Raw genomic sequence first — 26737 nt, 5'->3', positions numbered from 1 at the left:
CACTGATCAGTGAGGGTGTGGGTTTGAGTCTCAGTTCCACCTCTTACTGGTTGTATTAACATGTGAAGTTATTGATTTCTTCATTTCTGAGCTGCTGAATGGTGAATGTAAGGCCTACCTAACTTTGGGGCACCTGGGTGGCCCAGTCAGTTAAGTATCTGCCTTCTGCTCAGGTCACGATCCTGGAGTCCTGAGATCGAGCCCCACATAGGGCTCCCTGCTCAGCGGGGAGCCTGCTTCTCCCTCTGCCTCTGCCTGCCCCTCCTCCTGCGCGCGCTCTCTCTCTCTGACCAATAAATAAATAAAATCTTAAAAAAAATGTTTAAGACCTACCTACCTTCGAGGCAGGGCTGGCTTCATGGGCGTGCGACCTCTGCATTAAATGAGATGGTCTGCAATTGCTTAGCCCAGGACCCAGCCTGCAGCAGGTGCTCAATGGCGGTTAGGGAAGAGGGAATGGGCTCAGGAGGGAGGGAGAGGGGACCCAGTGGCACCATGCCATGGGGTTCCCGTGTGCTCAAAGGGACTCAGTGGGAGGCAGGCAAGAGAGGCTGGGGCAAGAGCACAGGTTTGGATGTCAGGAGGCCTAGAATCTTGTCAAGTTTCTGCCGTTTCTCAGGTCTTAGTTGCTTTCTCTGAAGCATGGTGCCAAAATCCCACACCAAAACCCCCACTCTCAGAGCTGTATGGTGGGTGAGGACATGAATGCTGAGGCCCTCCTTGGCCTCTTCTCTACAACATCACCAATTGCCTTGGGAGAAAAGTAGAGGACTCTGGGCATGGGGCTGGCCCTCAGAGGGACAATGGCGGAACCCCATCCCCAGGGATGCCAGCAGGGAGAGCCCTGGCTTCCGGCTCCATCTCTGTCACTTACCTGCTGGATGCAAGGTCACTGAGCTTCAGTTTCCTTGCTGATACTCATGGTAAAGATGAATGCTCCTTCCACAAGCATCAACTTCCTTTGTGTTGGGGGCCATCGTGCCTGTGGCATCCGCTTTGTAAGTGATCGGGAGGCGAGATGGTGCAGTGACTCCCTAAGCAGGATCTGGAGGCAGAGAGGCTGGTTCATAGGCTCCACCAGCTTTGTCACCTGGGACAAATTACTTAACCTCTCCGAGCCTCAGTTTCCTCATCTGTGAAGTAGGGATAATTCCAACAATAGTAACTTCTTTCCAGAATTGTGAGGATAAGGGCAGTCATGCGTGTGAAGGTGGCCCCAAGCAAGAGGCCAGTATGTTAGCCATCATGGTGACAATACTGAAGATGTAGGTTATTCCCAGTATTGCTCCGCACATACGTGACTCCAGGAAAACAAGGAGACAAAACATCTTTGTGCCAGTGAAGGTCTCCCAAGCAGGTAAGGACGGGAAGGCAGTTAGTGGCGAAGGAAGTCCAGTGTGGGTGTGCGTGTTATGCATGTGCTTGCGTGTACGCAGGTGTTGGAGCCGTCCGGGCCCCCCAAGTGGATCTAGCCTTGCACGGACAGGCAGGGAGAGGAACACCTTCTGTGGTGGTCAGTTTCTTCTCTGTCAAGCACAGGCCCAGAAGAGACAGTCTCTAGAGGCTCATCCAGCTTTCTGGTTCTAGAATTGTAGAAGGAAGAGAAAGGATGGGAGGACTAAGCAAAACTGTAAAATAATAAAAGTCGGCTTTTTTTGTTTTGTTTTGATTTTAGTGATCGGGACTGCTTTGGTGACAACCCCTCCCCCCCCCCAGCTCTGGGGCCCTCAGGTCTCGTTCCCAGGGTAAGAGCCACTATCACTGGAGTGTGAATGACCACCTGTTATTCTGTTCTTTCTCAAGGGTCTTTGCACAGTAAGTGGATCTTTCAGTGGAACTGTGAACAGAGTTTTAGGCAGCAGTGATGGGGTGTGGAGATTTGGGGAGAAGAAATTCGGGGAGACTTCTCTGTGCTTCTGAAATCTTCCCAGGAAGAGGGTCATAGTTGGGGCTAGTTTTATGGGATAACACAGAGCTATAGAGCTCAAGCTCTATTCCTACTAAGTGAGAACAGTGCTGCAGAGCCCAGCAAAGGAGGCACCCAGGTCTCCTGCGTGCAGTAGCCTGGGATGTGCAGAGCAGTGTGGCCCCTGCCTCTTCCAGAAGGGCACCCTGGGAGCGGCCAGGAGGCAGAGAAACTGGGCAGGGCCAGATCAATGGTGCTCTGTGACTGTCCCAGTGGAAGAGGTTTCTCTCCTCTCACACCAGCACTGGTCTCCCAGGGGGCTGTGACCCAGGAGACGCACATTGGGGGATCTTCAAACAGGCTGCTGGTTTTACAGCTCCAGAGAGGTGGAGGGGGTGAGTGGTGGAACCACAGTCCTGAGGGTCTTCGATGGCACAGTGAAAGCAGCAAGGCAGATGGAACCAGGCCGACCTGGCTGTGAATGCCAGCTCCAACTTAGCCTGTGACTGGACGCGGTTGTGTCTGCTCAGGAAGCCTCAGTTTCCTTGGGGATTGGATGAGTTTAATATTACCCACCTCATAACATCGCTGTAAAGTCCTTGTGGGCTAATAACGGGGAATTTGCACTTGGTAGGGGCTGAACAAATATGAATTCTTGACTTGGCTTCCTGGCATCCCAGGAGAGGTGACTATGCCGCCCCTCCCCTTAAAATGGTCACAAAGATTGTTTTTTTCCTCTGGGTGATGATGAATTTCTCCTCTTGGCAGGAGAGGGTTAAAGTTGAGGCCTAAGATTCTGCTGGAGCTATCCATCCTCTCCTGGTGACCTTCATCTTTGAGTTATTGATTATTCCCTTGTTCCTGGCCAGGTGCTGGAAGTCAGGCCAGGCTTCGGTGGCCTGAGGGAGAAGCTCATGGTCCAGGCACACAGCCTAGCTCACCAGTATGCTCACCTCGGCCCCCCATTACAGGGCTGTGCACCCAGATACACAGACTTCACGTGTATACAAACTCTATACTCAGGCCACGCTTTTTGGTTGTCCGCCCCGCAGTAGACCCACAGGGAGCAAACACACACTGAGATATACACAGGAATCTCCAGATGATACACACACAGACACATGTAGACCTCCCTCCACATCCACACACAGGGGTCCCCACAGGAAGGACGCAGCATACACAGAGGCTGACAACACAAGGCCACAGCCAGTAACAATAATGACCATAGTTAAACATATTGCACTTACTATATGCCGAGTATTCTTCTAAGCCTTTCCCAGAGAATCGTTTTAATTCTTACAGTTAGTAGAGATAGCTATTATTTTATCCCTTATTTCACAGATGAGGCAACTGAGGGACAGAAAAGTAAAACAAGAGGCCTTAGGTCACAGAGTGGCCTGGCTCAGACGCAAGCACAGATTGCCTTCCCCCTCGCTCCTCAACCTCATTTATTTACAAAGACACAGTCAGCCGCAGCATTGCCCCTCCCCCGCCCCCCCAGACCTGCTCCACACACACTCAGGGTGGGCGCCCTTTAGGAACTAGGAGGCAAAGACGCAAGACCTGGCTTGTCGGCACAGCGAATTCAGACCGGGGACAGGACCACGTTTCAAAGGTAGTGGCGTGATCAGAAGCCTTGCGGGACGACGACGGGACAGCCAGCGTGAAGCGCTAGACACAGCGCGGGCTGCGGATGGGCGTTCACGGGCTGTGCGGTGGACCGTCGTCGGGCAGGGGGCTTAGCGTGCATGGAGGGCCTAGCCCGGGCTCCCCGCAAAGTCTCTCCCTTGGCTGCACCCATTTCCCGGAGAGCAGCCTAGAAGCTCGAGGACAAACAGCCTTAGATTTTTAGTAGAAGGGCCGCCGCGCTCCACCGCGCCCTCAGGCCGACCGGCCCGCAGGGACCTGGGCAGGGGTCTGGGGTTCCAGTGGAGACATTTTACCCGCAGGCGCGCACCGCGTCCCGCCCAGGCACGCACCAAGTTCTTGGTACACCTTTTAACGGGAAAACAACAGCCATCATGGTTAGATACATGTTATTTATAATTCATGGGCTAGTCTTTGAACCCTTTCAAACAAAACCCACAGCGATTTCTTTGAAAGAAAAAAATGGTTGCACTCTGCTCAGAAGTCTTGGGTTTTCTAAGGACCCACGAGCCGCTGGCACAGATAGTAAATTACCCCGCGCACCACATTTGTTTCTGATTATTTGCGTTGCAGTTAGTTCGTGAAATGAAACAGAAGAGTTTATAAAAATCGCTTATTTGGGAAGTAGGACACACATTCGACCCCAGCACTGTTCCTAGAAGGAGCTGAGCTATTCGGGTAGGGGAAAGATGAGGGGAGTCCGTATCAAATTAACCTCCCTCTCCCTGCCCAAGTCTCGAATCAGGATCCGATAAGCGTCTTCGGATTTTGCGTTCTGGCGCTACCCACCTAATGCTCCAACTTGGATAAGTTTTCCACGGGGGGGTGGGGGGGTGGGGGGGTAGGAGGGGATAGGGAAGGGGGAGTCCAAAAAGAATTTATCCAAACCCCCAGTGGTCGTTCTCTAACTTCTCTCTCTGCCTTGGACCCTGAGGACAAAGGCGCACGAGAAGAGAAAGGTGACCGGCTGGACGGTGATGGTTGTATCCAAATAGACCGCCCTTTCCACCCAGTTCCAAAACAGTGGGTTTTTATTTTTATTTATTTTTTTTATTTGTGAAAGAAGGGAGCATTTAAAGGAGAGGCCTCTCCCTGCCTACACTCCTCAGGTATCCATCACCCCGCTCGGGCACGCCTGGGGAGACCGTCCGGCAAGTCCAAGAGGAAGCTCAGAGCTGCGGTGGCCACGGAGCCAGCTCGGCGGTGACGCAAGGTCCAGCAGGGATAGCCCGACCCAGGGCAAGGGAGAGGATCCTTGTAGATTTCGGACAAGGGGGCTGCGCTCCATTGTTCACTCCGGGCCAATCAGGGTTTGCCTATTTCCTTGCAGCCAATCCCCCGTCACCCTCGCCTTCCTCCCAAGCCACCCCGCCCAACAGCCCCCAGGTCCCCATTACCTCCCCCGCATCCCCCCGCGGTTCTGGGGAAGCTTCGTGACGCCACAGGTCCCGCCCCCAGCTCCGGCCCCGGGCGAGTGCGTGCTGACGTCATGCTGCGTGCGGGCCGGTGCGGAATCGCTCCTTCAACTCAGCGGGGCAGGAGGAGTTAGTTACCAAAGAGCCGAGGCTGGGCGCGCGACCCTCGTCCTTCTGCCCCTGGCCGCACACTTTGCGCACATCTCTTTTCTGCATGGTGGATATTATTTTTCATTATCCTTTTCTGGGTGCTATGGGGGATCATTCCAAGAGTAAGTCTTTCTCTCTGTGTGTGGGTGTGTATGTGTGTGTGCTTAATATGCAATATTTCTAATGCAGAAGAATGTTTAGCGGATTCTACAAGTGGCTTCTATTTGACAGGACGCTGGGAGAGAAAAATCAAAACGAATGCATTTCTCCTGCAGGCCACTTATCCTTTGGAATCCTGTTGTTTTAATTTACAATTCAACATTCTTTCTCAATGTTAGGCTGCTAGGCTGGCCTCAGGCTGTGAAATCTGCTTCTGTTTTGCGCTAAGGCAATTAGGTTTGATTTGGGGATGTGAGCTTGCGTGTCTTTTGGCTTTTCGAAGAAGACAGATTTCTCTAGCTTGATCTGGGATATTTAAGAAATGTCAGAGAGGACGAGAAGAGACTCCGCTGAAAGCTGATGGGTCTGTGTTGGGATTGGAGGTAGTCGCTGTAAGAGGGAGTATGTGGACAGAAATGCCGGAACATCACCGTTCAGTATTGATGCGGTGGCGTCCGCAGTGCTTAAATGTCTTTTTATTCTTTCTTCTCACCTATCTGTTAGCTTTTAGTTACAAGATATGTGGATAAAACGACTGTGTCCAAATGAATTTAGTAGCAAAAAAAAAAAGGGGGGGTGAAGGGGAGACAAAAAACCTCAAATTCAGAAGATTTTGTTTTTTCGTTTCCAATTGTTCGGACGTTTAGAAAACCCGCTTTTCCCTGTAATCGCAATTCTTGAAAGGGAACGAGCGAGCGAGCGAGTTGGGTTGGGGCTGGAGTGGCCGAGGCCCGCCCGGGTCCGGGCAGCCTGGCCTGACGCGGGCCCCGCGCCTTTCCCCGGCAGAGAAGCCCGGGACCGCCATGTGCGTGGGCTGCGGGAGTCAGATCCACGACCAGTTTATCCTGCGGGTGTCGCCCGACCTGGAGTGGCACGCCGCCTGCCTCAAGTGCGCCGAGTGCAGCCAGTACCTGGACGAGACGTGCACGTGCTTCGTGAGAGACGGGAAGACCTACTGCAAGCGGGACTATGTCAGGTGAGGCCCGCGAGAGCCGGGGCTCAGCTACCGCCTGCGGGGGCTGGGGCTGCAGGCGGTGGCTCGTCTGCGCTCCCCGGCCTGGGGAGAAGGCCACCCCCCCACTCCGAACGTGTGCCGCCGTGCGCGTCTGGGCCCGCGAGCTCCCCGAGGGCCGGTCCCCGCAAGCTCCCTGTGGGCCACAAAGCGTCCTGGGCGCGCGTGCCCGGAGCCCGTTGCAGCCCGGGAGGCGAGGCGGGCCTCAGGCCCCTGGCTGACCCCGACCGCGCCTTGGGCCCGCAGGCTGTTCGGCATCAAGTGCGCCAAGTGCCAGGTGGGCTTCAGCAGCAGCGACCTGGTGATGCGGGCGCGGGACAGTGTGTATCACATCGAGTGCTTCCGCTGCTCCGTGTGCAGCCGCCAGCTGCTGCCCGGCGACGAGTTCTCGCTGCGGGAGCACGAGCTGCTCTGCCGCGCCGACCACGGCCTCCTGCTGGAGCGCGCCGCGGCCGGCAGCCCGCGCAGCCCCGGCCCGCTCCCCGGCGCCCGCGGCCTGCATCTGCCAGGTAAGCCGCGCGCGCCGGGCCCGGCGCCGCCGGCGCCGTTGTGAGTGCGTGCGTGTGTGTAGAGGGGTGCTTGTGCTCCGACGAGGAGTTGTCACTCGTGCGTGGTTCCTTTTGCCAGGACTGTGTGCTTCTGTGTGAGTGCAGAACTGTGGCTAGGAACACAGCCGAGTGTATGCCAGGGCGGGGGGCGGGGGGTGGGGCTGGGGGGGGGGGGGACACAATTCGTTCGTGGGTCAACATGAACCGGGGTTGTGTGCATATGAGTGTGTGTGCCTATGGGGGCATTGTGGAGAATTGTGTTCTCCATGATCGGGAATACTGGGACACCGGGCCAGGAGAAGGAGGGTGAATGACAACAGAAAACGAAGTGGTGTCTGTCTGGGGAACGTGTATGGGGAATTTCAAGCAGTGTGTTGGTATTGCCAGAGAGGAAAGATAGGTTTGCCTGGGGGTATGTGTGTAAGGAATACAGCTCCCATCCTAGAGCTGGGCCTGAGCGCAGCCAGCCAGAAGGCTAGCTAGCTAGCCGCCCCAACAAAGAGTGGGTGTCTGTGTTGGTGTTTTGAGGCCCAGTTTGATGAACAATTTAGCCAAGTGCTTCTCCTGGAGGAGGGTGTGGTGGCACAGCGGACTTGGGATCATAGAAAATACTCAGGGGATGTTCTGGGTCCTAATCAGGAGCTGCCCAGAGATGGGGTCTGAGTGCACGTTAGTGGTCAGGCATCGTGCCTCAGACTGGGCAGCTCCCAGCAGGCAGCCACAGACCTGAAGCACCAGTCTCTACACCAGGCTGAGCCTCTGGGTGCTGTGTGGTCTTGTAATGCTTCTCCCCTCTCTGGTCCTCGGTTTGCCTCCCCTATTGAGTGAGGAAATTGGGCTGGATGGATATTTGTAAATATTTATCCAGACCTAGTTATGCCTGCCCGGGGATAAAAATTCAAACAGTGCGGCATGTATCCATGGATGTGTGGACCTGGTTTGGATGGGGGTGTGAAATAGGATGAAGCTGGTGTTGAGTGCACTCCATCTCGGGACTCAGAGGGGCTCCCTTTTGTTTGTTGCGGGTCTGGGTTGCGGGCCGCGGGCATCAGGCTCTATTTACCCGGGGCTGAGAGAACCCCAAACCAAGAGAGAATGCTAGCGGCTGCGCTCGGGCCCGGAGGGTGTGCAGCCGTTGGGCCGGGGAACCTGGAGCCTTGAAGGAGGACACCCGGGAGCTGAGGCCCGAGGGCTGTCAGGGAAGAACGTTCTGTCCCTGGAGGCCCATCCGCGCTCCAGGCCAGGTCTTCGCGGCCCTGTCCGAGTGGTCTCCGACCGAGGATGAAGGGCTCTTGCAGGCCCCCAGGAGCGGGAGACAAGCCCCCTAATCGCGAAGCAGCGCGGCGCTCCGGGCCCTCGTCGGCCCCCTCCCCCCTCCAGAGTCCTGGGAGCTCCTCCTTCCTCTTCCTCTGAAACTCCGACTTCTTCCGGAGGGCCTCCGTCCCGCAGGGCCCAAGCGGGCATTCCTAGGGTCGGGTAAGTGGAGGAGGCACAGGCGGGAGCGGCCACTCCCGTCCCGCAGCGGCCTGGCGCAGGACTCCCACGCCCTGCTGGCGCTCCGAGGACCGCGCTCCGGGGCTGCCCGCACCGGGAACCGGGGAAGGGACGAAAACGCACTGCTCCCTCTGGGTAGGACGCACAGCTGGAAAGGGAGACGAACAATAAAACGAAATCACCGGAATCGAAGAGAAACGAAATAGGGCCTGGGAGGGCTCGGCCGCCGCAGGGCGGGGCACTGGGCGGGCGGGTGGCGGCCCCGCGCTCACCTCTAGTCCCCCTGTGCTCGCAGACCCCGGGTCGGGCCGGCAGCCCTCGCTGCGCGCGCACGTGCACAAACAGACGGAGAAGACAACCCGCGTGCGGACGGTGCTCAACGAGAAGCAGCTGCACACGCTGCGGACCTGCTATGCCGCCAACCCGCGGCCCGACGCGCTCATGAAGGAGCAGCTGGTGGAGATGACCGGCCTGAGCCCACGGGTCATCCGCGTCTGGTTCCAGAACAAGCGTTGCAAGGACAAGAAGAAATCCATCCTCATGAAGCAGCTGCAGCAGCAGCAGCACAACGACAAGACGGTGAGGGACTGTGCACCGGAGGAGCGGGTCGGGCGGGGCCCCGAGTTCTGGGCGCGCTCTGGGGAGATCCAGGGGCAACTGGATTCTCCAAATAGCGTGTGTTTGCGTGTTCAGAGCGAGGCTTGCCTTGGGGATTAAGGCTGCTTAATTATCGTACCCTCGGTCGGATCTTCTTGTCCCTGCGGCAGAGCTGAGTTGGAGGCGCAGCTCCGAGCCCGAGGCGGCGTGGTTATGCAGCTCCTGCTAGTCGGGGCAGGTTGTGTCCTCTTGGCGTGGCTTGGTTTGGACACTTTTCCTCGCGAAAAATGGGCACAGAGGCCTCGAATTCCTTTGCTCTGTTGGCCCCCCTTTTGGCTGGACTATGGTGGAGGTTCCTAGGTCCGGAGTATCTTAACTGGCAAAGGAGGACTACCTGGTTGTGGTGTTGGGAGTGCCTCCGCCAAAACCGCTTCAGGCCCCCAAAACCCTTTAGGCCCCAAATCTCGAGCCAGTGTCTGGGGCCTCAGTGTCAAGGGTGTGGTGGGAGACGCAGGACCTAACTTGAGCATCCCTCACCCCCACTTCTGCTTGTCCCTCAGAGCCTCCAGGGATTGACCGGGACGCCCCTGGTGGCGGGCAGCCCCATCCGTCACGAGAGCGCTGTGCAGGGCAGCGCAGTCGAGGTGCAGACGTACCAGCCACCGTGGAAAGCCCTCAGCGAGTTTGCCCTCCAGAGTGACCTGGACCAACCTGCCTTCCAGCAGCTGGTGAGGTCCTGCCCCACCCACCCGGGCCTCAGGACTCGGCGGGGGGGCGGGGGGGGCATTTAGCCGTTTGATCAAGGTGGGAAGGAGGGACTTCGCAGGGGATGAGGGGCTGGGGACAGCTCTAGGCAACGAGAGATAAGAGGATAGATAAGGGGACTGCAACAGCACCTCAACCCATAATTCGCTCTTAACCAGGTCTCCCTGGATTAAAGCACTCGCAAGGGAGGTCGAGGGATTAACCAACCCGAGCTCCCGCCCTAATACCCCAGCGTGCGCCTGGGGACCTGGCCCACATCTCCGAAGGCCTTGCTCCCAGCTAGTGGCTTGTCCCTAAGGGACGCCCTCGAATTCAGAGTATGCGGCCTGGGAGCAGCAGCTCCAGCGCCTCTTCACCCGCCTCTTCCTGATGTCTCCGCATCCTCAGGTCTCCTTCTCTGAGTCTGGCTCGCTAGGCAACTCCTCCGGCAGCGATGTGACTTCCCTGTCCTCGCAGCTCCCGGACACCCCCAACAGCATGGTGCCGAGTCCCGTGGAGACGTGAGAGGACCCCATCCTCTCCAGCCCGCGGACCTCGCATGCTCCCTGCATGAGATTCACCCATGCTCAAGCCATTCCAGCTCCGAAAACTCTCTCTCGCCTTTGTAATTATTATTATTGTTATTTAAAGAGAGAGGACAGAGAAGCGGTCAGGACAGCCCAAAGCTCCAGGATACAACCTGCTTTCACCAGACCGGAGAGCCCTGCTCCAAGAACTTTTATTTTTTCAAAACCAGAATTTGGGATTTACTAGCGTTAGCTCTGCCCTCTCCTCTTCCCTCGCTGCGCGTGGCCAGCGCCGCTCTGTCCGCGCCCCCTACCCGTGGAGAACAGGCGGGGCCCACCCAGCGCGGGGCCACCCCGAACTCGTTCAGGCGAGCCCCTACCCCAAGCCGGCCCCGCGCTCCCAGGCGGCTTTGCCCGGGCTCTAAGCGGGGACGATTCAAGTGGAACAGACACTGAATCCCCAAAGCGCATGATTGCCGGAAAAAAGTAGAAACGAGACTTTCCTTGAAAATGTTTTAAATTATCAGTCGACGGAGGACAGAGTGTGTGAGACTTTGCCGAACAAAACGTAAGTTATTGTTATTTATTGTGAGAACAGCCAGTTCACAGTGGGATGGATATTTTGATCTTAATAAAAAAATAATAACCCGATGCGATGCTGCTCCTGTGTGCCGTGGGCGCAGCGGGAGGGCTGGACCGACGCAGGTTGGGGCTTGGAGCTAGTTTCAACGAAAACGCCGCACGGCGGACTCCGCCGCGGGGTCCCGGGGGGTGGGCCCAGCTGCTCGTGCCCGCGCCTCGCGCACCGCCCCTCCGAGGGCTCCCGCGCGGCCGGGGGCGGGCCCGGCGGGGATTGGGCGCTGCGCGGGGGGCGGGGCTGAGTCCGTGCGCCCCCCGGCGGCCCGGGCTGGCGCCTAAAGCGCCGCGGCCCTCCCGGAAGCCGGCGCGCGCTCCCTGCTCCAGGCGGGTCTCGGCATTGCCCACCCTCCGCCCGGGTCTCCCGCGCTTCGCGGCCGAAGCCTGCGGGGCAGGTGGGGAGACCTCGTTTGAGCGGGAAACCGGCGACGCTCGGGTGGCGGCTGTTCCGCGGGCTCCAGCCTGCGGTCAGGCTCGCGAGGGCGTCTCGTTCCCTCGGCTTTGCCTCGGAGGCTCCTGGAGCGGAATGCAGCCTTGTGCCCGCCAAGGGCCGAGCCGCCATCCCTCGCTGCATTTTCGGCCGGCGCACTCGGGCCCTGCCGGCGCTTTTTTCCCGACCCCCTGCCCCGGGCGCCTCGCCCGCCTGCCACTCCGGCCAAGCCGCCGAGCAGGGAGCCGGCGGGCCCGGGGCGAACAGGGGGTCTGTGACGGCTCACCCTCGGCGCTGTCCCCAGAGTGGATGCGCGACGTGATCAATCTCGCTGCATTTATTAATTCCGCCGTCTAGACAGAGGAGAAGGCCGGGCGGCGGCTCCTTATCTGCATTTGGCATCACCTGCAAACGATACACTGAAGGAGCTACAACAAGCCCCCGCTAGGATCGCGGCTGCCCGGGAAAATAAGTCCACCCAGAACCAGTCTGGCGTGTCCTTGGTTTATTTTCTTTCCAGACCCGAAATGCAGGGGGCGGGGGATGGCCCGGGTGGGAGGGGGCTGGGAATGGCCCCTGGATATGCCGTGCCCAGGTCACTTGGTGTGACATTTCAAACCCCTGCGCCTTGTTTTCTTGAAAACGGGCTTTAGTGATCGCAGGAAATAAGCGAGAGATACTGAATCTCCAGCAGGCCCCCGGGCAAGCACAAAAAACAGGAGGCTCAGGTTTTACCCTTAACAAATATTTAACCCTTTGGCGGCCTGGGACAGTTCTTTTCCTCAGAACAGGCCTCACTTGGTGGACTCGGGAAGCTGCCACCCTACCAGTCAATCTACTCTTGAAGGATCTCTGGCATTGGGTTTCCGTTTCCTTGTCCCTCGAGATAAATGACCCACAAGTATATCCTTCTTTGTCCAGGATTTGTTTTGAAAGACGGAAGTGTCCTGAATAGGGGATAGCTCAGGTAGAATCTGGTAAGGGAAAACGTGTCTGAGGGGCAGCTGTAGTCGCTGGATAAAGGAGTAGGTGCCTTCTGTTAGGAAGCTTTGGGCTGGTTGGATGGCCAGAGGCCACTGTCGGTTTTTCAGCGGAGCTGACGGCAGGATTCCATCACCCGGTCCCTTCCCTTCCCCGCCCCCATTAGAAAAGGAAAGCTGGAAGACTGGAAGTCAATTATTGAAAGAAAATGGGAGGTGGGAAAATCAAGCCAAATTTATATTTTACTTCCTCAAAGTCAAGGTGATGCTAGCACAAAATTTGAAGAGAACATTCCCTTTCTTTGGGATTTAGGAAATGGTGCCGCAAACTTAGAGATAAGGGAAGAGATCTGTAGGGTTAATGAGGACCAGCTTTACCTCTCAAGTGCCTAGAAACGGTTTTAATAATCAGGGTTAGGTTCTTTGAGGCTTCGCTCCCTTAACTGAGACCATTCCCTCCCAAACAGAAATATAGATATTTCCTCTTACCTCCTGGCTGGCCATTGGGTAGGATGCTAAACTTCCAAGAAATCTTAATTTTAAAAACTTCTGATTAATCCAGCTTATTGGGTTTTGTCATTTTAAAAAAGGAAACAACAAGTTCTTGAGTAAAGAATTTCATTAATGTTTATTGTTAATTAGCTCTGAATTTATGCTTTTGACAGACTATTTTAATGCTATGAATGGAAACATCTGCTAATTACAGTAAACTCTTATTCTTGGGTCAAATATCTAATTCCTCTTTTTGATATGTGAGTGTGCTGATTTTGAATATTGGGAAATTACCCAGATAAAAGTGGTTACTGTGTATCAGGCTGCCTGAAGCCATCTGTATTACTGTATAAAACATCATAAGCTCTTCTGTAGTTTGCTGCTAGCTGCCCAAAAGGGCGGACTGTTTCCCATGTGGGTTACCAGGGAAAGCCTTTGACTTTGAAGCCTTATTGCAATGGTCGCTGGTGAGGTGTCAGATCTATGCTTGGTTAGTTACATTAATAAATATCAGTTTTACTGGTTCCCAGGCTATCTTTAAACATGTTCTGTAATACAGTTGGGATTTCCTTGTAAATTAAATTACCTGTAACAATTACAAATGTTGTATTTTATGCTTACTGAACTTTGAAAGTGAGACACCCAATTGTGTGGTAAAAAGTCAGTTCAATAAAAAGGGGCCATAGGTGGAAAATGGGAGTTATTTAACTAGATTCACTTTAGAATAATATTTTTTTTCAGAAGACCTATCTAATAATTTGGATAGCCCTATGTAATTGAGGCAGGAAAGGGATTCCCAGAGATGGAAAAGTTTATGGCCATTATACCACAAAATTTAATACATATTGAAAGGCTGCACAATTCTGGGAAATTCAGAGTCCCTGTGGCAGTATTCCCAACGAACTTTAATATTTAATGGGCTGTGGAACAGAAATCAGCCTTTCAATTTTGATTGTGGAATGGCTTAAAGCTCAGAGCTGCAAGTACTGGGTTTAAGTGAGACATCATCTAAGATTGTTCTCTAGAAAATGTTAAGATTCTGCCACTGCTGCCCACGGGAGGACATACATTGCCACACATTTAGTTAGCTGTGTTTTCCCATACAAATGATCACCAAAGAGAGCAAGAGAATTAGCTGAATGGCAGCATGCTGGAGAGAGGAAACAATGAATGAATAATAAACTATTTGAAGAGAAGTTCCAAGCAGGAAATTCAGAATTTATTAAACTGATGTAGGGAAGATTAGAGGCTTTTAAATATGGGTCTGATTGATGTAAAGGTAAACTCTCCTCAGGATACTGGGATTCAGTGCAATGAGGATTGGGTGACCAATTACAGACTAGCACCTTGTTGATAGAGCCCCTGCATGAACGATGCAGATAAACGCAGTTGGATTGAGAGTAGTAATGGCAGAGAAAAAGGGCACAAGGAAATACTCATTGGGATCCAGATGTGGATTTGGGGTTGGCTCAATTTATAAAGCAAGTTTGGGGCCCCGCAGCAATCGGGAGAGAAAGGAGTGCTAGGTGAGTCGGGCCTTCGGATCAGGGCACCTCCTCAAGAAGGTCAGGAGCTGGCGGGAGGGGGGGCGGGGAATGAGTCAGGGAGAGAGCGGAGGGGCAGGAGTTCAGGAAGGCTAAGAATCTTCTCGCTGTGACACAGGATAAGGGGGTGGTTTGAATACAGAAGGCAGGAGAACCCCTGTGCTGGGGACGTGGGAACTGGGAGAGAGAAGTGGAAGAATAGGGATGGGGAGGAGTAATCCCTTTCCAGATTACTGAGAACCAAGAATTTAGAAGGCGGGCAAGGAGCTCTGGAAGAAAGGACCCAAGTGGTTTTCCCAGCTGGGGAAGGAAGGAAGGAAGAAAGGAAAGGCTGGTCCGGGAGGTGAAGACCGGACCTAGGCTCAACGGCGGCGACGTTAGGGGTTGGGGTGTCACAGAATCCCCGAGTGTCTGGAGCCAGAGAGAGGCTCCAGAACTTCGGGCAGGAAGCTGCGGCTCCGACGTCCTGTTGGGCGTCCAGGATGACGACGAGCCCTGCCGGGCTCTCCGGAAAGCGAGCTGCCGCCGGGAGCAGGAAACTCAGTTGGGCAACCGCGTTGGGCGCTCAAATGTCACTGCTGCCGGGCTGTGGGCAGCTTTTTCCTATTTGGCACAGATTCTGGGCTCTGATGCCCGAGCGAAATTGTTGCTTTTGCTCCAGCTGTGCCCATTCGCACCGTCAGCTTTACAGGCTGGACCCGGCAGAGGCCTTTCGCCTGGGCCCAGCGTGATCCACCTGTGGCCCCGCAGCCTCGGGAGACCCGGGATGCGGCCCCGGCCGCAGCAGAAAGCCAGTGGGTGGCACTCGTCCCCGCAGACTGGGAACAAGATGCGCCGGCGCTCTCACCTGCGCGCCGCGCGCCCCCGCCCGCTCCCTGCCCCCACCTCCCGCTCCCCCGTCCCTGGAGAGTGTAGAAGTCGTAAAACTCAGGGGAGTTAGAGCTTAAATCACTCTGTCCGCGCGGAACGCGCCTAAAAGGAGGGAACTCAAGACGCGCAGAAAGCGTGCGGGTCGCGAGGCGCCGCGCAGCTCCAGGCCGGATTCTCGCAAACTCCCCAGCCGGGCGGAGCCGGCATTCGTCTCCATCAAACCCCCTCCCCTCCCGGACGAGGGGGGCAAACGACACCATTCAATTAAATGTTTAATTGCGAATTCTGGTATGGTTTCTGGGAGGTTAATCACAGCTGTCTCAATTATTTATGGTTTTCTGGCAAATTTCCGATTAGATAAGAAGTATATTCTATTGTGAAGCGTCTTGCAGGAAATCTTATAAATATTTGATTATTCCTTTCAGCTGCTGCAAGGATTCTGCGTTCACGCCCCAAGACGCACTGGGCGAGCGGCGTTCGGGAACTCCTCTCCCGGTCGGGGCGCCCCGGGCGGGCGGCTGCTCGTCGCGCAGAGAGCCGGCCGCGACACCTGCCTGCCCCCCGCCCCGCGCCCCTCCCCCGCCCCGGGCCGCGGAGGAGCCCCGGCAGCGGTCCGCGAGGGGGGTGCGGGGCACCGGGCCCAGCCCCTCGGCCTCGGGGCGCGGCGCACAGCCCGGCTCGCAGTGGTTCTGCGCGCGCCGCGGCGGGGACCCGGATTTCGGGTCCCGCGCCTCGGGCCGGGTCGTCGCCCGAGCCCTGGCGGGAGGGGCTTCCCGAGAGCGGGTCCCACTGGCTCGGGAGCGGGTGGCCCCCGCCCTGCTGCCCCGGCGACACTCGCGGGGTTGGCGCCCCAGCCGCGCAGCGGCCCCGGCGGCCCGAAGTGCGGAAGACGCCGGGTCCGCGCCGGCGGGAGCACGCAGCGCACTGCGGGGCGTTCGCCATTGATTGATTGATTGTTGGAATTTTTGAGACCTCTTTATTTTCTCCCGATTTGCAAAGTAAAAACAGCATACACGTAACTCAGCAGCTTTGTGAGGCTCCAAAAAGAAGTGTCCTGAACATTAGGTAGGTTAAGTTTGCTTTTAAAAAACCCATGAAACTTTCGTATTTTCTAGTCCCGGCCCCCTCCTCCCCCCGACCTCCCTATAGTCTGGTCTCTGACACATATTCAGGCCACTTGTTTTCCAACCACATCTTTTTTCTTGGTAATGTTTGATCCTTATCTGACAGAAATTGTTACAGATATCACTCAGTGGACGGCTTAGCACTGACCATCGGCTTAAGGTGGAGAAACGATGAGCAGGAGATCGGAGAACGTCGACGTCTCCCGGGCTGACTTCTGACGTTCAGCTGGGAGCGGTGCACGGGGTCGGTTACAACTCTTACTCAGAGCCCTTGTGGCCTTCTGTTTTACTTTTACTTCAGCGTTGCTTCACAATTATTGAGAACATACTTCAAGGTGATTCACTATGGCTGATCTTTTTGAATCGCTAATGTTTATTCTGGAGAATAATTTCAGTTCAGCAACGCTACAGGAGGTTCTCAGGAAGGTCTGCCAGGAAGAGGTGGGCAGACCAATGAATACAATGCTCCCGGTTCATTTCAAATAGCCCCCCACATATTACGCAATTAGAATACCCAAGCGTTACAGACATCTTTACTCCACACCTTAAAAAGGGAAATTTAGGGGTTAACTTTAAGTCTTTAAGAGACTCCCAGAGTTGGAGTTAACATTTTTCTTTCAAATTTGTACTACAAATTTGTATACAAATTTGAACTACCTTAATAAGAAAAGTCATCACTGCAAACGGAATAAGTTATTTTATTACAAGAACAAAACAGACTTGCTAATTTTATGTCTAATTTCACCCATATTACAAATGCAAAGTATATATTATCATAGGATGTAGGTTACTGAACTCCAAAATATTGTGCATAAGTGAAATAAACTCAACTTGCAGAATTAGAACATTAAAGTATCTACAGTCATTATAAATAGTGCAAAGTATATACCGTATCTACAGTGCAGGGGGAGAGTATAAACATGTGAAAATGAGCTTCTTAAGGAACAGTTAGAACATTTGTTTGAACAATTTAAAATATTAACAAGGGTACTCAAATACAGAACTAACCAAGTCATTTATTTTTTCTCTTTTTTTAAAAAAAACTGTCGAGCTTCTTCCCAGGCTGCCTGAGGAAATCTGTTAGCCAGCTCGAGATAGTCTTGGGAACCAAGGGATTTTCCTGAGAGGAAAAAAAGAAAATAGTTAAATTCTTTGAAGTTTAAGCAACTGAAATTATTTTGATATCAGACTACAGAATGGAGACATGCACTTCAAATAAACCATGATGTAAGTTTATATAAAGAAGGTAATTGATCTATCTATATCTACCTACAGCATAATATATATGCACATTTTAATCACTATTTGTGATTGCTTCTAACATATTCAGATATTAACCCCTCTGTAAAACATTACAAAAAATGGTTTTTGGATTCCAGAATAAGAAAATAGGGGAAATAAGTATGGTGAACAAAATAAAATGACAGATATTCCATTCTTAAGATAGGCTTGAAATGGTAAATCTGTATGTGAACTTGACGTTTGTCTCCTAAAATAGTCTAATTTAAAATATTTTAAGTATAACTTTATAAAAAAGCTCAAATCTGGCATTCAGTCATCCGACAAAGCAGAGGGAATGAGTCAGAACTTTATTGGTTATTGATGTAGGCAAAGAAAACCGTCTCCTGCTGGGCAGTGATCAAGCAGTGAGTATTTGAACACCAGAAGTCTTCTTCAGCAATAAGAATGTGGTGCTACCAGGAGCTACTTTACACTTACAGTGCAGAGCTTCACCTGGGCCATGAACTCAAAATGCCTTGAAACATTTTATGGGGACTAAATCTAAGCAAAAGGGGAACAGACATCCGAAGTGCAGACTGGCCCTTAGTGTGGCATAATCGTTTCCTTTAAACCAAGTAAGCATATCAGGAGTTGTCACCAATATAACGATGACCCTTTCTGACAAATGCAGAGAACACGGCCCCATTTGCTGTATTGTGGATTAAGCCCAGTGTAATTGGGGAAAGCATGGACGTCAGAGAAGATGGGCCCTTGGAAAAGAAAGTAAGTTGAAACTCCCACAGGCCTCAGCCCACCAAGCAGACCGAGGCAGCTCTTGGGACTCTGCCTGCCAGACATGTAGCCAATGGTGACTCATCCTTACAGCCAGGAGAAAGGAAGAAAAAAGAATGTCTGTACTTCTTACTGGCAAAAAAAATTTCTGTACAATTAAAAATGAATACATTAGAAGATTTTTCAAGACATTTTCATATATTCAAAATTTAAGGCATTGTTTTATAAGAAATAGTAACAAATTATACTGATTTCTCCCACATAGCCTCCAATAGCTTAAGAAAAAAAAGGCTGTGAGTAAATCAGGGCAGACCTGAACTTGCACACTAATTCTGGCTTAGACAAATGATACCGACAGTGATGTTGACTGGAATTTCTGAAAAGGGCCATAGCTTTCTGTTTACTTCTCTGAATGCCTGAATCAATAAAACATGACATTTTTTCATGATATTGTTACAGCTTTATATTCTTTTCTGTATACTTTTCAACACCTGCCCCCTATAGATAATTGGGGCCCGCGTGCGTGCGTGCTTGTGTCCAAGGTGACTCCCCACCCCTCCAAGTAAGGGCTAATTGGTGGGTGCCCTAGAGGGTCCTGCTGGGAGTGGGCCTCTAACCACTTTAAAGACTATCACACTAATGGAAGAATTGGGGAAAATCTGTATTAGGGTCCCATTAATCAGAGATGCTGTCCTGACAGTCAGGCAAAGAGCAACTTGTACTTCTCAATTACAGTGTGTATAGAATATTTAAAAAAGTAAAAATGCACTTTAAAATTCTACATCTCCAGCTCTGATCATAGGAAACACCTCAGCAGGAACACTACAGGAAAAAAAAAACTTGTAAATCTTTTGGCCTCTGAACTCTTGCTAATCTGATGGCTTTTTCTCCAAGTAAAACAATTTTATACTTTTTATTTTCAATAAAAAAATTCAAGTACTTGAATTTAGGGGGGAAAATATGGGCTACTATCATTAATAATTTTATTCTGAACACAGGAAACCAAACTGATGTGATTTTAGCTTTTATGTGAGGGAATGTGGGCCATGTAGAATGATCTGCTTGTCTCCTGTATTATGAAGCAGCTCTTCAGTAATTATTCACCATTTATTGTATCTTGCATGAGGTGAATATAAATTACATAAAGATGTTTTGTGCTTTTCTTTTACTTCCATAGATTTCTCTGTCTATTCTGATGCATTCATGCTTGATGACAAAATCTGTTTCTTTACTCATTGAAATATACTTGATATCTGGATCTCAAATGTTTTAGGTGATGTAATAAATTGATTTCTGTAACAGCTCCAAAGGGTGGAGTTAGAAACATGTCTGTTCGGCTAACAAACACACGACATTTCATTTCAATAGAGACGTACCTTTGGGCTGATAAGACTGGTTATCTGCCTGGCCTGGAGTCTGTACAAAATCCTGTGTGAGACAAGAGAAGTGTTTTTATACCAAGGCTAGGAACAGAGAATTTCGCTGAGGGCAGCTTTAAATGTGCTTCTGAATTCTGAGACAACTATCTTTGCATATTCGAATACTTTGGAGCCCAAATATAAAAGCTTAAGAAGTTGATGTTCAGGTTCTCTTAATTTAGATCAAATAGCGCTGACCCACATCTTGCTACGGACCAGCAGGGGCTGTGATGCTATCTCCTGGAGAAACGACAGCTTTATTTCAGCTAACAAACCGAAGGCTTTAGCCAGATTTATAATCCTAAAATACTGACAGGTTTTTAACATTTTTTAAAAAAGCATAATTCTAAAAGCCCTTATGTATTCTGCAGCTAAATCTTAAAAGTCGAGTAATTTTACTTTTAGATGGAAAGTGAAAAATATCGTACATAATATGTAAAATTTTCAGAAACCTATGACAAACCACCGGCTCCTATTTTTAGTATCATTTTCTAGTGACTATTAATAATCTAACACATGGGAACCTCCAAGAACCATTCTATAAACTAAAATCTAATATATATTCTTTCCCCTGATAATAATTACTTATAGAAAAAAAACCTGATTCAATTTCACTAATCTAAGAAGCTATCCCAAATAAGAAATTTCTGTAACATGTACAAAATGTGTGCGTCCAAACGTATGTTAAATGTGTTACATTAAATTACATTTAAATGTGTGTTAGAAATACTTTAAGAACAATACGAGATGAAAACAAGTAATATATATGTTCTCTACTTTAGATTCTGATATCATTTGTATTTTTATAAATTGTTTTCCAAGCAGCTGAAAATGTAAGGGACTAAGTTGGTACAGAAGCAAGACTGTCTTTGCTCAACCATCACTGTCTTGGGTGAGGCCTCTCTGCTCATCACCCCCTGGCAGTCCCTATCCCTCTTCCCTGCCTTACTTTTCTGCACAGCACTTAACACCATCTGTTGTTTGACTTATTTTTGTTTGTCTGACTCTCCCTACTTTAATGGAAGATCTATAAAGGCAGGAATTTTCATCTGCTTTTTTGATTGCTGTATTCCCAGTGCCCAGAGTAGTGCCCAGTACACCAAGGCACTCAAAAATTACCTGCTGAATAAGAGAATGAATTTTAAGATCTCAGTCTTAAAAATCCTCTATACTGTATTTTCTATTTAATTTTTAATCGTAAGGCTTTAAGAATATGAGAATTCTTAAATGTTGATATGATGGTTATGCAAGACTTTATTAAGATTTTAATTTAACCATAAGATTTTTAAAAAAAAATCCATACCCTCCCTGTGGATCTGAATATCTTTGAAAAAATTTTCAGAAAATAGAACCCAGACTCAAAGAGAACAACTAAGCTGAAAGTAGACATTTCTAAACACAACTGATCTAGTTGTGTTTATTAATTGATCACCTAATAGAGGATAGTTTAAAAAATGTAAACCACTAACTACTATCTAAGGTGAAGAAAGCTTGACTCTTTAGCCATCCCGACCAGCCGGGCAGGATCGCATCCTTTCAACAATGATATATGTATATTAGCCAGAATAAGGAACAACACTAATACAGAGCTCTGCTTTCTGTTTCATTATTACGAACAGAAAACACTGTCTGTTAATCACATGTATGTCATGGAACAAAAACACACTGGTTTTTATGGTAGAACGTTTCAAAGAAAATGGAAGATTTTCAGCAACTCAGGATTAACTATTAGCAACTGTTAAAGAATAGCCAACTTGATTTTCTATTGTTAGTTGACTGAGTTAATTTAGATGTGGAAACATTGCTTTACTTTGCTACAGTGCTAATTCTGTTCCTGTCCTATAGACTTGAGCTGGATCAGAAAAATATAAGGCCATTTTTACAAGCGTTAGAGCTTTTTACAAAGCAATATAACAGGATTTTATTACACATACACACATGTGCGTATGAATCATACTTATTTAAAAACTTACAAATCAACAGAAGTTTTACTTGATCTTTCTTCTGCAATCCTTATCTATTCCCTGTAGCTAGACTAAAAGCTAGATGAATGTAAATGCTAAAGCCTTAAAGAAGTCTGGCCATCTTTTTAAAAACATTTCCTTGGTATGGGTTTACCATTTCGTCAACTGGAAAAATATCCTTTTCTTGAAATCTTCCAAGTAGAAGTTATACAACACTCAACCCCAGTTTTACTATCCTCATATTTTAGAAATTAATTTTCAAGCACAGAAATACGTGCAAAATTTAAGAGATACTGTGGATGGCAAGAATAAACAGCTGGTTCACTTTTACTTTTCAACTGCATTAGCTTACACATAAAGCCAGAGGATCAGGCGTAAGACAGAAGGTACCTGAATGAATGTGGCCAGTAAAACACAGCTCATCTCTTGCTCCAGAATGATCTTGTTCTGACGGTTGTTGTAACAAGCAGCGATAAGTGAAGGGAAGAGCACTTTGATCAGCCGTGGGTCACTGAAATACTGGAAGGGCAGTTGGCAGAGCTTCTGCAGCACCGTGGGGTGGCGGCCAGACTGTACGATTACCTGAAACAGGAGCGAACCTAGGTCAACAGCCAGAAAGCCGGGCCCGCCCTTCCTCCTGCATCCCCCAACAGTGTCTGGGAGAACCATGGAGAACAGGCGGAAGGTGTGTAAGGAGAGAGAGAGAAAAAAAAGAGAGACTCCAAACTCCTAAGCGATATTTGAAAGGAACAGAAAGTAAAGAAATCTCATTTCCTAACTTAAGGAAAAGATCCCCAAAGTTCTGCAGCCATTTATACTCCACAGTGAAGAGCAAGGCTGCCATGGAGAGAGGATACCTCTGAAATGGATTCAAGATGCACACTGCTTTAACTAAGCACCCGCCCCCACCCTCCCCCTTAAAGCTGAGCAGCCCTATGCCCTGAAACCTGCAAAGAGCTCGCTCAGAAGAATGATCCCTCTCTTACCTAGCCTCTGCCCACTGCAGTCCTCCCCTAACCTAGCTCCTGACAGACCTCTTCAGTATGCAGATGAGCCCTTGGAAAGAAAAGGGGACTGACTGTAAGGGGAGTGGGAAGTTTCAGCAAGCACAGGCTCCAAAAGATCCTTCCTCTGATCCAAACTCCTTATCTGTGTTTCCATCAGTGCCATTGAGTCTAAAAGGAGAATTGTTTAGATAAATGAGACTCTTGTCTTGAAGCAGTCTAGGTTTACAACTGTGTACATTTTAAGAAATGGGGCAGTGCAATTAATGGGCTTGCAGGGAAGCCCTCCTAATTTACTCCCTAGGCCTACATGATAAACTAAGAAATGTCAAAATCAGGTCTGTTTCAAGTAACCTTGATTAGACGGTTCTAATACAAAAGAGCTGGGTGACCCAAAGCCCACTTCTTGGTATAAGAAGAAGCTCACAGAAAGTTAGGAACACTGTAAAATCTAAGGTCAGGACTGTAAATTGTACTTGGAAAAACATAATTTTACAGGTACACACCCAGACAGGACTGCATTCAAATTAAAACCAGAAGGACAGAATGAAACAGCAGAGGCAGGAGAAACATAAATTACAGGGATTTACAAGTTTTCAAAGTACTTTTAACAATACTTTAAGAACACACTCTCAGATGATAATGCAGTTTGGTTTAAGAACAAAATCAACAAAGTAATAGTTCACATATTTTAGTTCAATAGCTAAAATGACATCAAAAACCTTTAGAGAATGTTGATAGGGACTTGTTAATACCTTCAAATCCAGCAGGAATTTTAAAGACTCACAGTGTGACAATTCAGCACATGGCTATGTGCTGCCATTTCTGACCACTGGCTGAGAAAAATATGTCCCATCATCTATTTTATTGATAAAGCATTTACTTAAAGCTTTATTTTAATTATTAGCTACAAATTTTGTAGCACAGCCAAATGACCACCACTTTAGAATTTATAATGATACCATTATTCCAAGTCTCTTTTCCCCCTTGTCCAAAAATGAAGCAGAAGTTCTTTTCTTTGGAACTGCATTGTTAAAATGCTATTATTGGAAGATTCACTAATTGAAAAGATATTAAACTGGCCAATCTGGCTGGCACGGGCACAATGTTAACTCGAAGACGACAACTCCTGGTTCCTGGTAAACGAGCACAGAACGTGCAAGCTTAACGAGAACTTCCTCCACCTGGACTCCTGACCCTCACTGGGCTGCAGGAGAGCCCCTCAGGGGCCTGTCAGTCCCCTCCAGGAATGGAGCTGGCTCTCCCGTGCTTGTTGAAGGAGTGAGTTTACAGAGGTCACCAGCAGTGTCGTGAGACCACCTGCCAGAGGCCACTACTTTTAAGTCCCTGTGGTGCAGAAGACACAAATGGACGTAGGAAGTTTGGTCACCTTGGGTAGGGTGTTCTACCCACAGGACCACCCAGGATAGAACTTAATCAGGGTATAGGTAAGGGGTCTGCCAGAGGTGCTAAGAGCCACACCCCCTGGCTGGGCTGTGAGCCAGTGGGACATCTCGTCGGCACTGTCCTTAGAACCACATTTCAGGCATTGTGGGAAGACAGGCTTAGGAAGTCTAGGAGGGGGCCCACCTGTAGCACTGAGACTTGGTGGGCGAGACCACTCCTGGATAATTAAGGGGGGTTTTGGTACAGGGGGGTGGCATTTTGCTGTCAATGAGCACAGCGGGGTGGTCAGCTGCAGTAGGCTCAGCACTTCCCACAGGGGCAGGGAAGCAAGGCTGGGGCGCGGAGAGCATCACCTTGCCACCCAGGGCCTTGTGCGCCTGGACAGAGTTGCCTGAGAGGCTGTGGACAGATCAGGGGCTGAGGGCAGGGCTCAGGTTTATTTCATCCAGTCACTGATTCCCAGGCCTTGGGGTGGTCAAGTGTCACCATGAGCTGCTCCAGCTTTCCAAAGTCAATAGAGAGTCATCGTGGAATATGAAAGTCTTGGCGAATGAATGAAATGGAAATAGTTAAGAAAAATCTCAGATTTACAATGATGTTTTCTCTCTCTATGCCTTCCTGGTGGAGCTGTAGCTAAGTCAGTAACTATTGGTCTGTCACCTTTCTCCAGACAAGTGGCTGCTGATAAGGCCTAAGGTGAGCACCACCCTGAGCCTGGCCAGGCCACCTGCCCTTCCTTTCAGGGCACACAGGCCAACACATCCCCAGAGGGGCTTCCCACAGAGCTCCTTTTCAGACCAGTGCCCCAAGAGAAAGGAGGTGCCTGGCTGTAGATTTCTTTGGGGGTCATAGTCATCAGTTAGATAGCATGTAGGGAGCTGGTATGGGTCCATAATAATGAGAAGACCCCCCCCCCCCAATATGATGTCCACTTCCAGATGCAGATTAGGGCTCCAAGGAAACCAGGGGAATTTCCAGCAACATTCACATCAAAAGAAATTGAAATTCAACTTTCCACTTGCTCTTAGGTGCAATTTTAAAATAGGTACTAAGTAAAGAGCTGGGAGGCCTGGGTTCCTGCCTTTACTCTGGGCACTAGCTCGCTGTGTAACCCTGGGAAAATGGTTCAATTTCTCTGGGTTTCAAGGTGGAGAATTTTTTCAAAAGTAAACTTTTCACCAAAGTATAACATACATGCACCTCTCAAGTGAATCGCTCAATTTTTATTAAGTGAATATACCTGTGTCACCAGTACCCAAATAAAGAAAGAGAATATGACCAAGGGTGTTGGATCTTTAAATATATTCCTTCTCACTCAAAATTAGATTCCTAGACTTTGAATTTAAGACAAATCATACAGAAACTATTTGGCTGTACTAGAACATAAGAGAGAGTTACTATACACAGCATGGGTCCCTCCTCTGGTCTTCTCAGCAGAGGCCAGTGGGCATAATTCCATCATCAAGGAAGGACATCTTTTACCCAAATGCCCTGGTATTCACCACTTTTTTCTTCATTATAATTGACAAGGGATTGGGGGAATGAAGGAGGGGGAGGGGCCCCCCCACTCCCTCTCCGTTTTGGAACTATCAACAGTTCTGGGAAGAAGAGGCTTTAAAAGAAGGAAAGTTACATGCTGCCAATGTGTGCTACAGCCTGGTGGAGGGCCAGGAGGATCTGAACACTAATGTTAAGAAGGAATCTAGTAAAAAAAAAAAATTTTTTTTTTAAAGGAATCTGGACCAGACAAGTGGATGTGCTGATTCTTTCATCTGCCGACCTCTGGCCACTCACCAGCTCCAATCTTTGTGCGTTCTACAAAGTAGAGAGTATAGGTAAAGTATAACTTGGTGCAGTGAGAGAGAGTCAGGAGAGAACTCTAAATTCAGTGGACATTTAGTGAGTGCCTCCTATGCTCAGTGCTATAGGAACACAGAGAGAATCCATGCTTTAGCTCTCAGGGAGCGGAGGTATGTACACAAATGACAGACTAATACAAAAGAGACTGGCTCATCAGACAGGGAAGGACAAAGGATTAGGGGACCCCGTGGGAGGGAAGGGTTACTCCTTAGGTGAATGTGGAAGGCTGCACTGAGAAGGTGGGTTGGACCTTCAGGGCCAATCAGTGGAGGAATTTTAGGTGGAGAGAAGCTCCCAGATTCAAATACCAGCCTGTTTTAGTCTGTTCAGGCTGCCATAATAAAATACCATAGACTAGGTGGCTTAAACAACGGAAATTTATTTTCTTACAGTTCTGGAGCCTGAAAGTCTAAGATCAGGGTGCCAGCATGGTCGATGAGTGCTCTCTTCCTGGTGTGCAGACCAATACCTCCATGAGTCCTTGCCTCGCTGAGTGCACATGAAAAGAGAGAGCTCTCTTCCTAGTCTTTTTTTTTTTTAAAGATTTTATTTATTTATTTGACAGAGAGAGAGAGAGACAGCGAGAGAAGGAACACAAGCAGGGGAGTGGGAGAGGGAGAAGCAGGCTTCCCGCTGAGCAGGGAGCCTGATGCAGGGCTCGATCCCAGGACCCTGGGATCATGACCTGAGCCAAAGGCAGACGCTTTACGACTGAGCCACCCAGGCGCCCCTCTTCCTAGTCTTACAAGGCCACCAATCCCACCTCATTAAGACCCCACCCTTATGACCTCATTTA

General features: G+C 50.0%; 2 protein-coding genes across 13 annotated transcripts in view; one reads left to right on the top strand and one right to left on the bottom strand.

Annotated features, from left to right (window-relative positions):
* Positions 1–5182: 5182 nt before the first annotated feature.
* On the top strand, positions 5183–10197 carry ISL2 (ISL LIM homeobox 2). Its single transcript, XM_032417143.1, has 6 exons — positions 5183–5240; positions 6064–6253; positions 6536–6798; positions 8627–8910; positions 9489–9656; positions 10081–10197. The coding sequence occupies exons 1-6, from the start codon at positions 5183–5185 to the stop codon at positions 10195–10197; spliced, it is 1080 nt and encodes a 359-aa protein (XP_032273034.1).
* A 5910-nt stretch (positions 10198–16107) lies between these two features.
* The window catches only part of SCAPER (S-phase cyclin A associated protein in the ER), a 528946-nt gene continuing 518316 nt past the window's right edge, over positions 16108–26737 (bottom strand). For 9 of the 12 annotated variants that reach the window (XM_032417309.1, XM_032417312.1, XM_032417314.1 and 6 more), the window contains 3 exons: positions 22061–22252; positions 19665–19716; positions 17292–17395 (listed from right to left, as the gene is read on the bottom strand). In XM_032417309.1, the coding sequence (XP_032273200.1) occupies positions 17292–17395; positions 19665–19716; positions 22061–22252 (348 nt within the window). Of the gene's footprint in view, positions 17396–19664; positions 19717–22060; positions 22253–26737 lie in introns of all 12 variants that reach the window. The other 3 variants (XM_032417306.1, XM_032417316.1, XM_032417318.1) reach the window with 1 other exon arrangement.

Source organism: Phoca vitulina, unplaced genomic scaffold (genome assembly GCF_004348235.1).
Source record: "Phoca vitulina isolate PV1807 unplaced genomic scaffold, GSC_HSeal_1.0 scaffold20, whole genome shotgun sequence".
Lineage (NCBI taxonomy): Eukaryota > Metazoa > Chordata > Mammalia > Carnivora > Phocidae > Phoca > Phoca vitulina.
Note: the sequence above shows the minus strand (reverse complement) of the source record. Positions and strands in the feature narration are given on the sequence as shown.

Coding starts and splice junctions, on each gene's coding strand:
- ISL2 (XM_032417143.1), top strand. CDS start 5,183: ATGGTGGATATTATTTTTCATTATCCTTTTCTGGGTGCTATGGGGGAT. Junction 8,911..9,488: donor AGCAGCACAACGACAAGACG/GTGAGGGACTGT, acceptor CTTGTCCCTCAG/AGCCTCCAGGGATTGACCGG. Junction 9,657..10,080: donor AACCTGCCTTCCAGCAGCTG/GTGAGGTCCTGC, acceptor CCGCATCCTCAG/GTCTCCTTCTCTGAGTCTGG.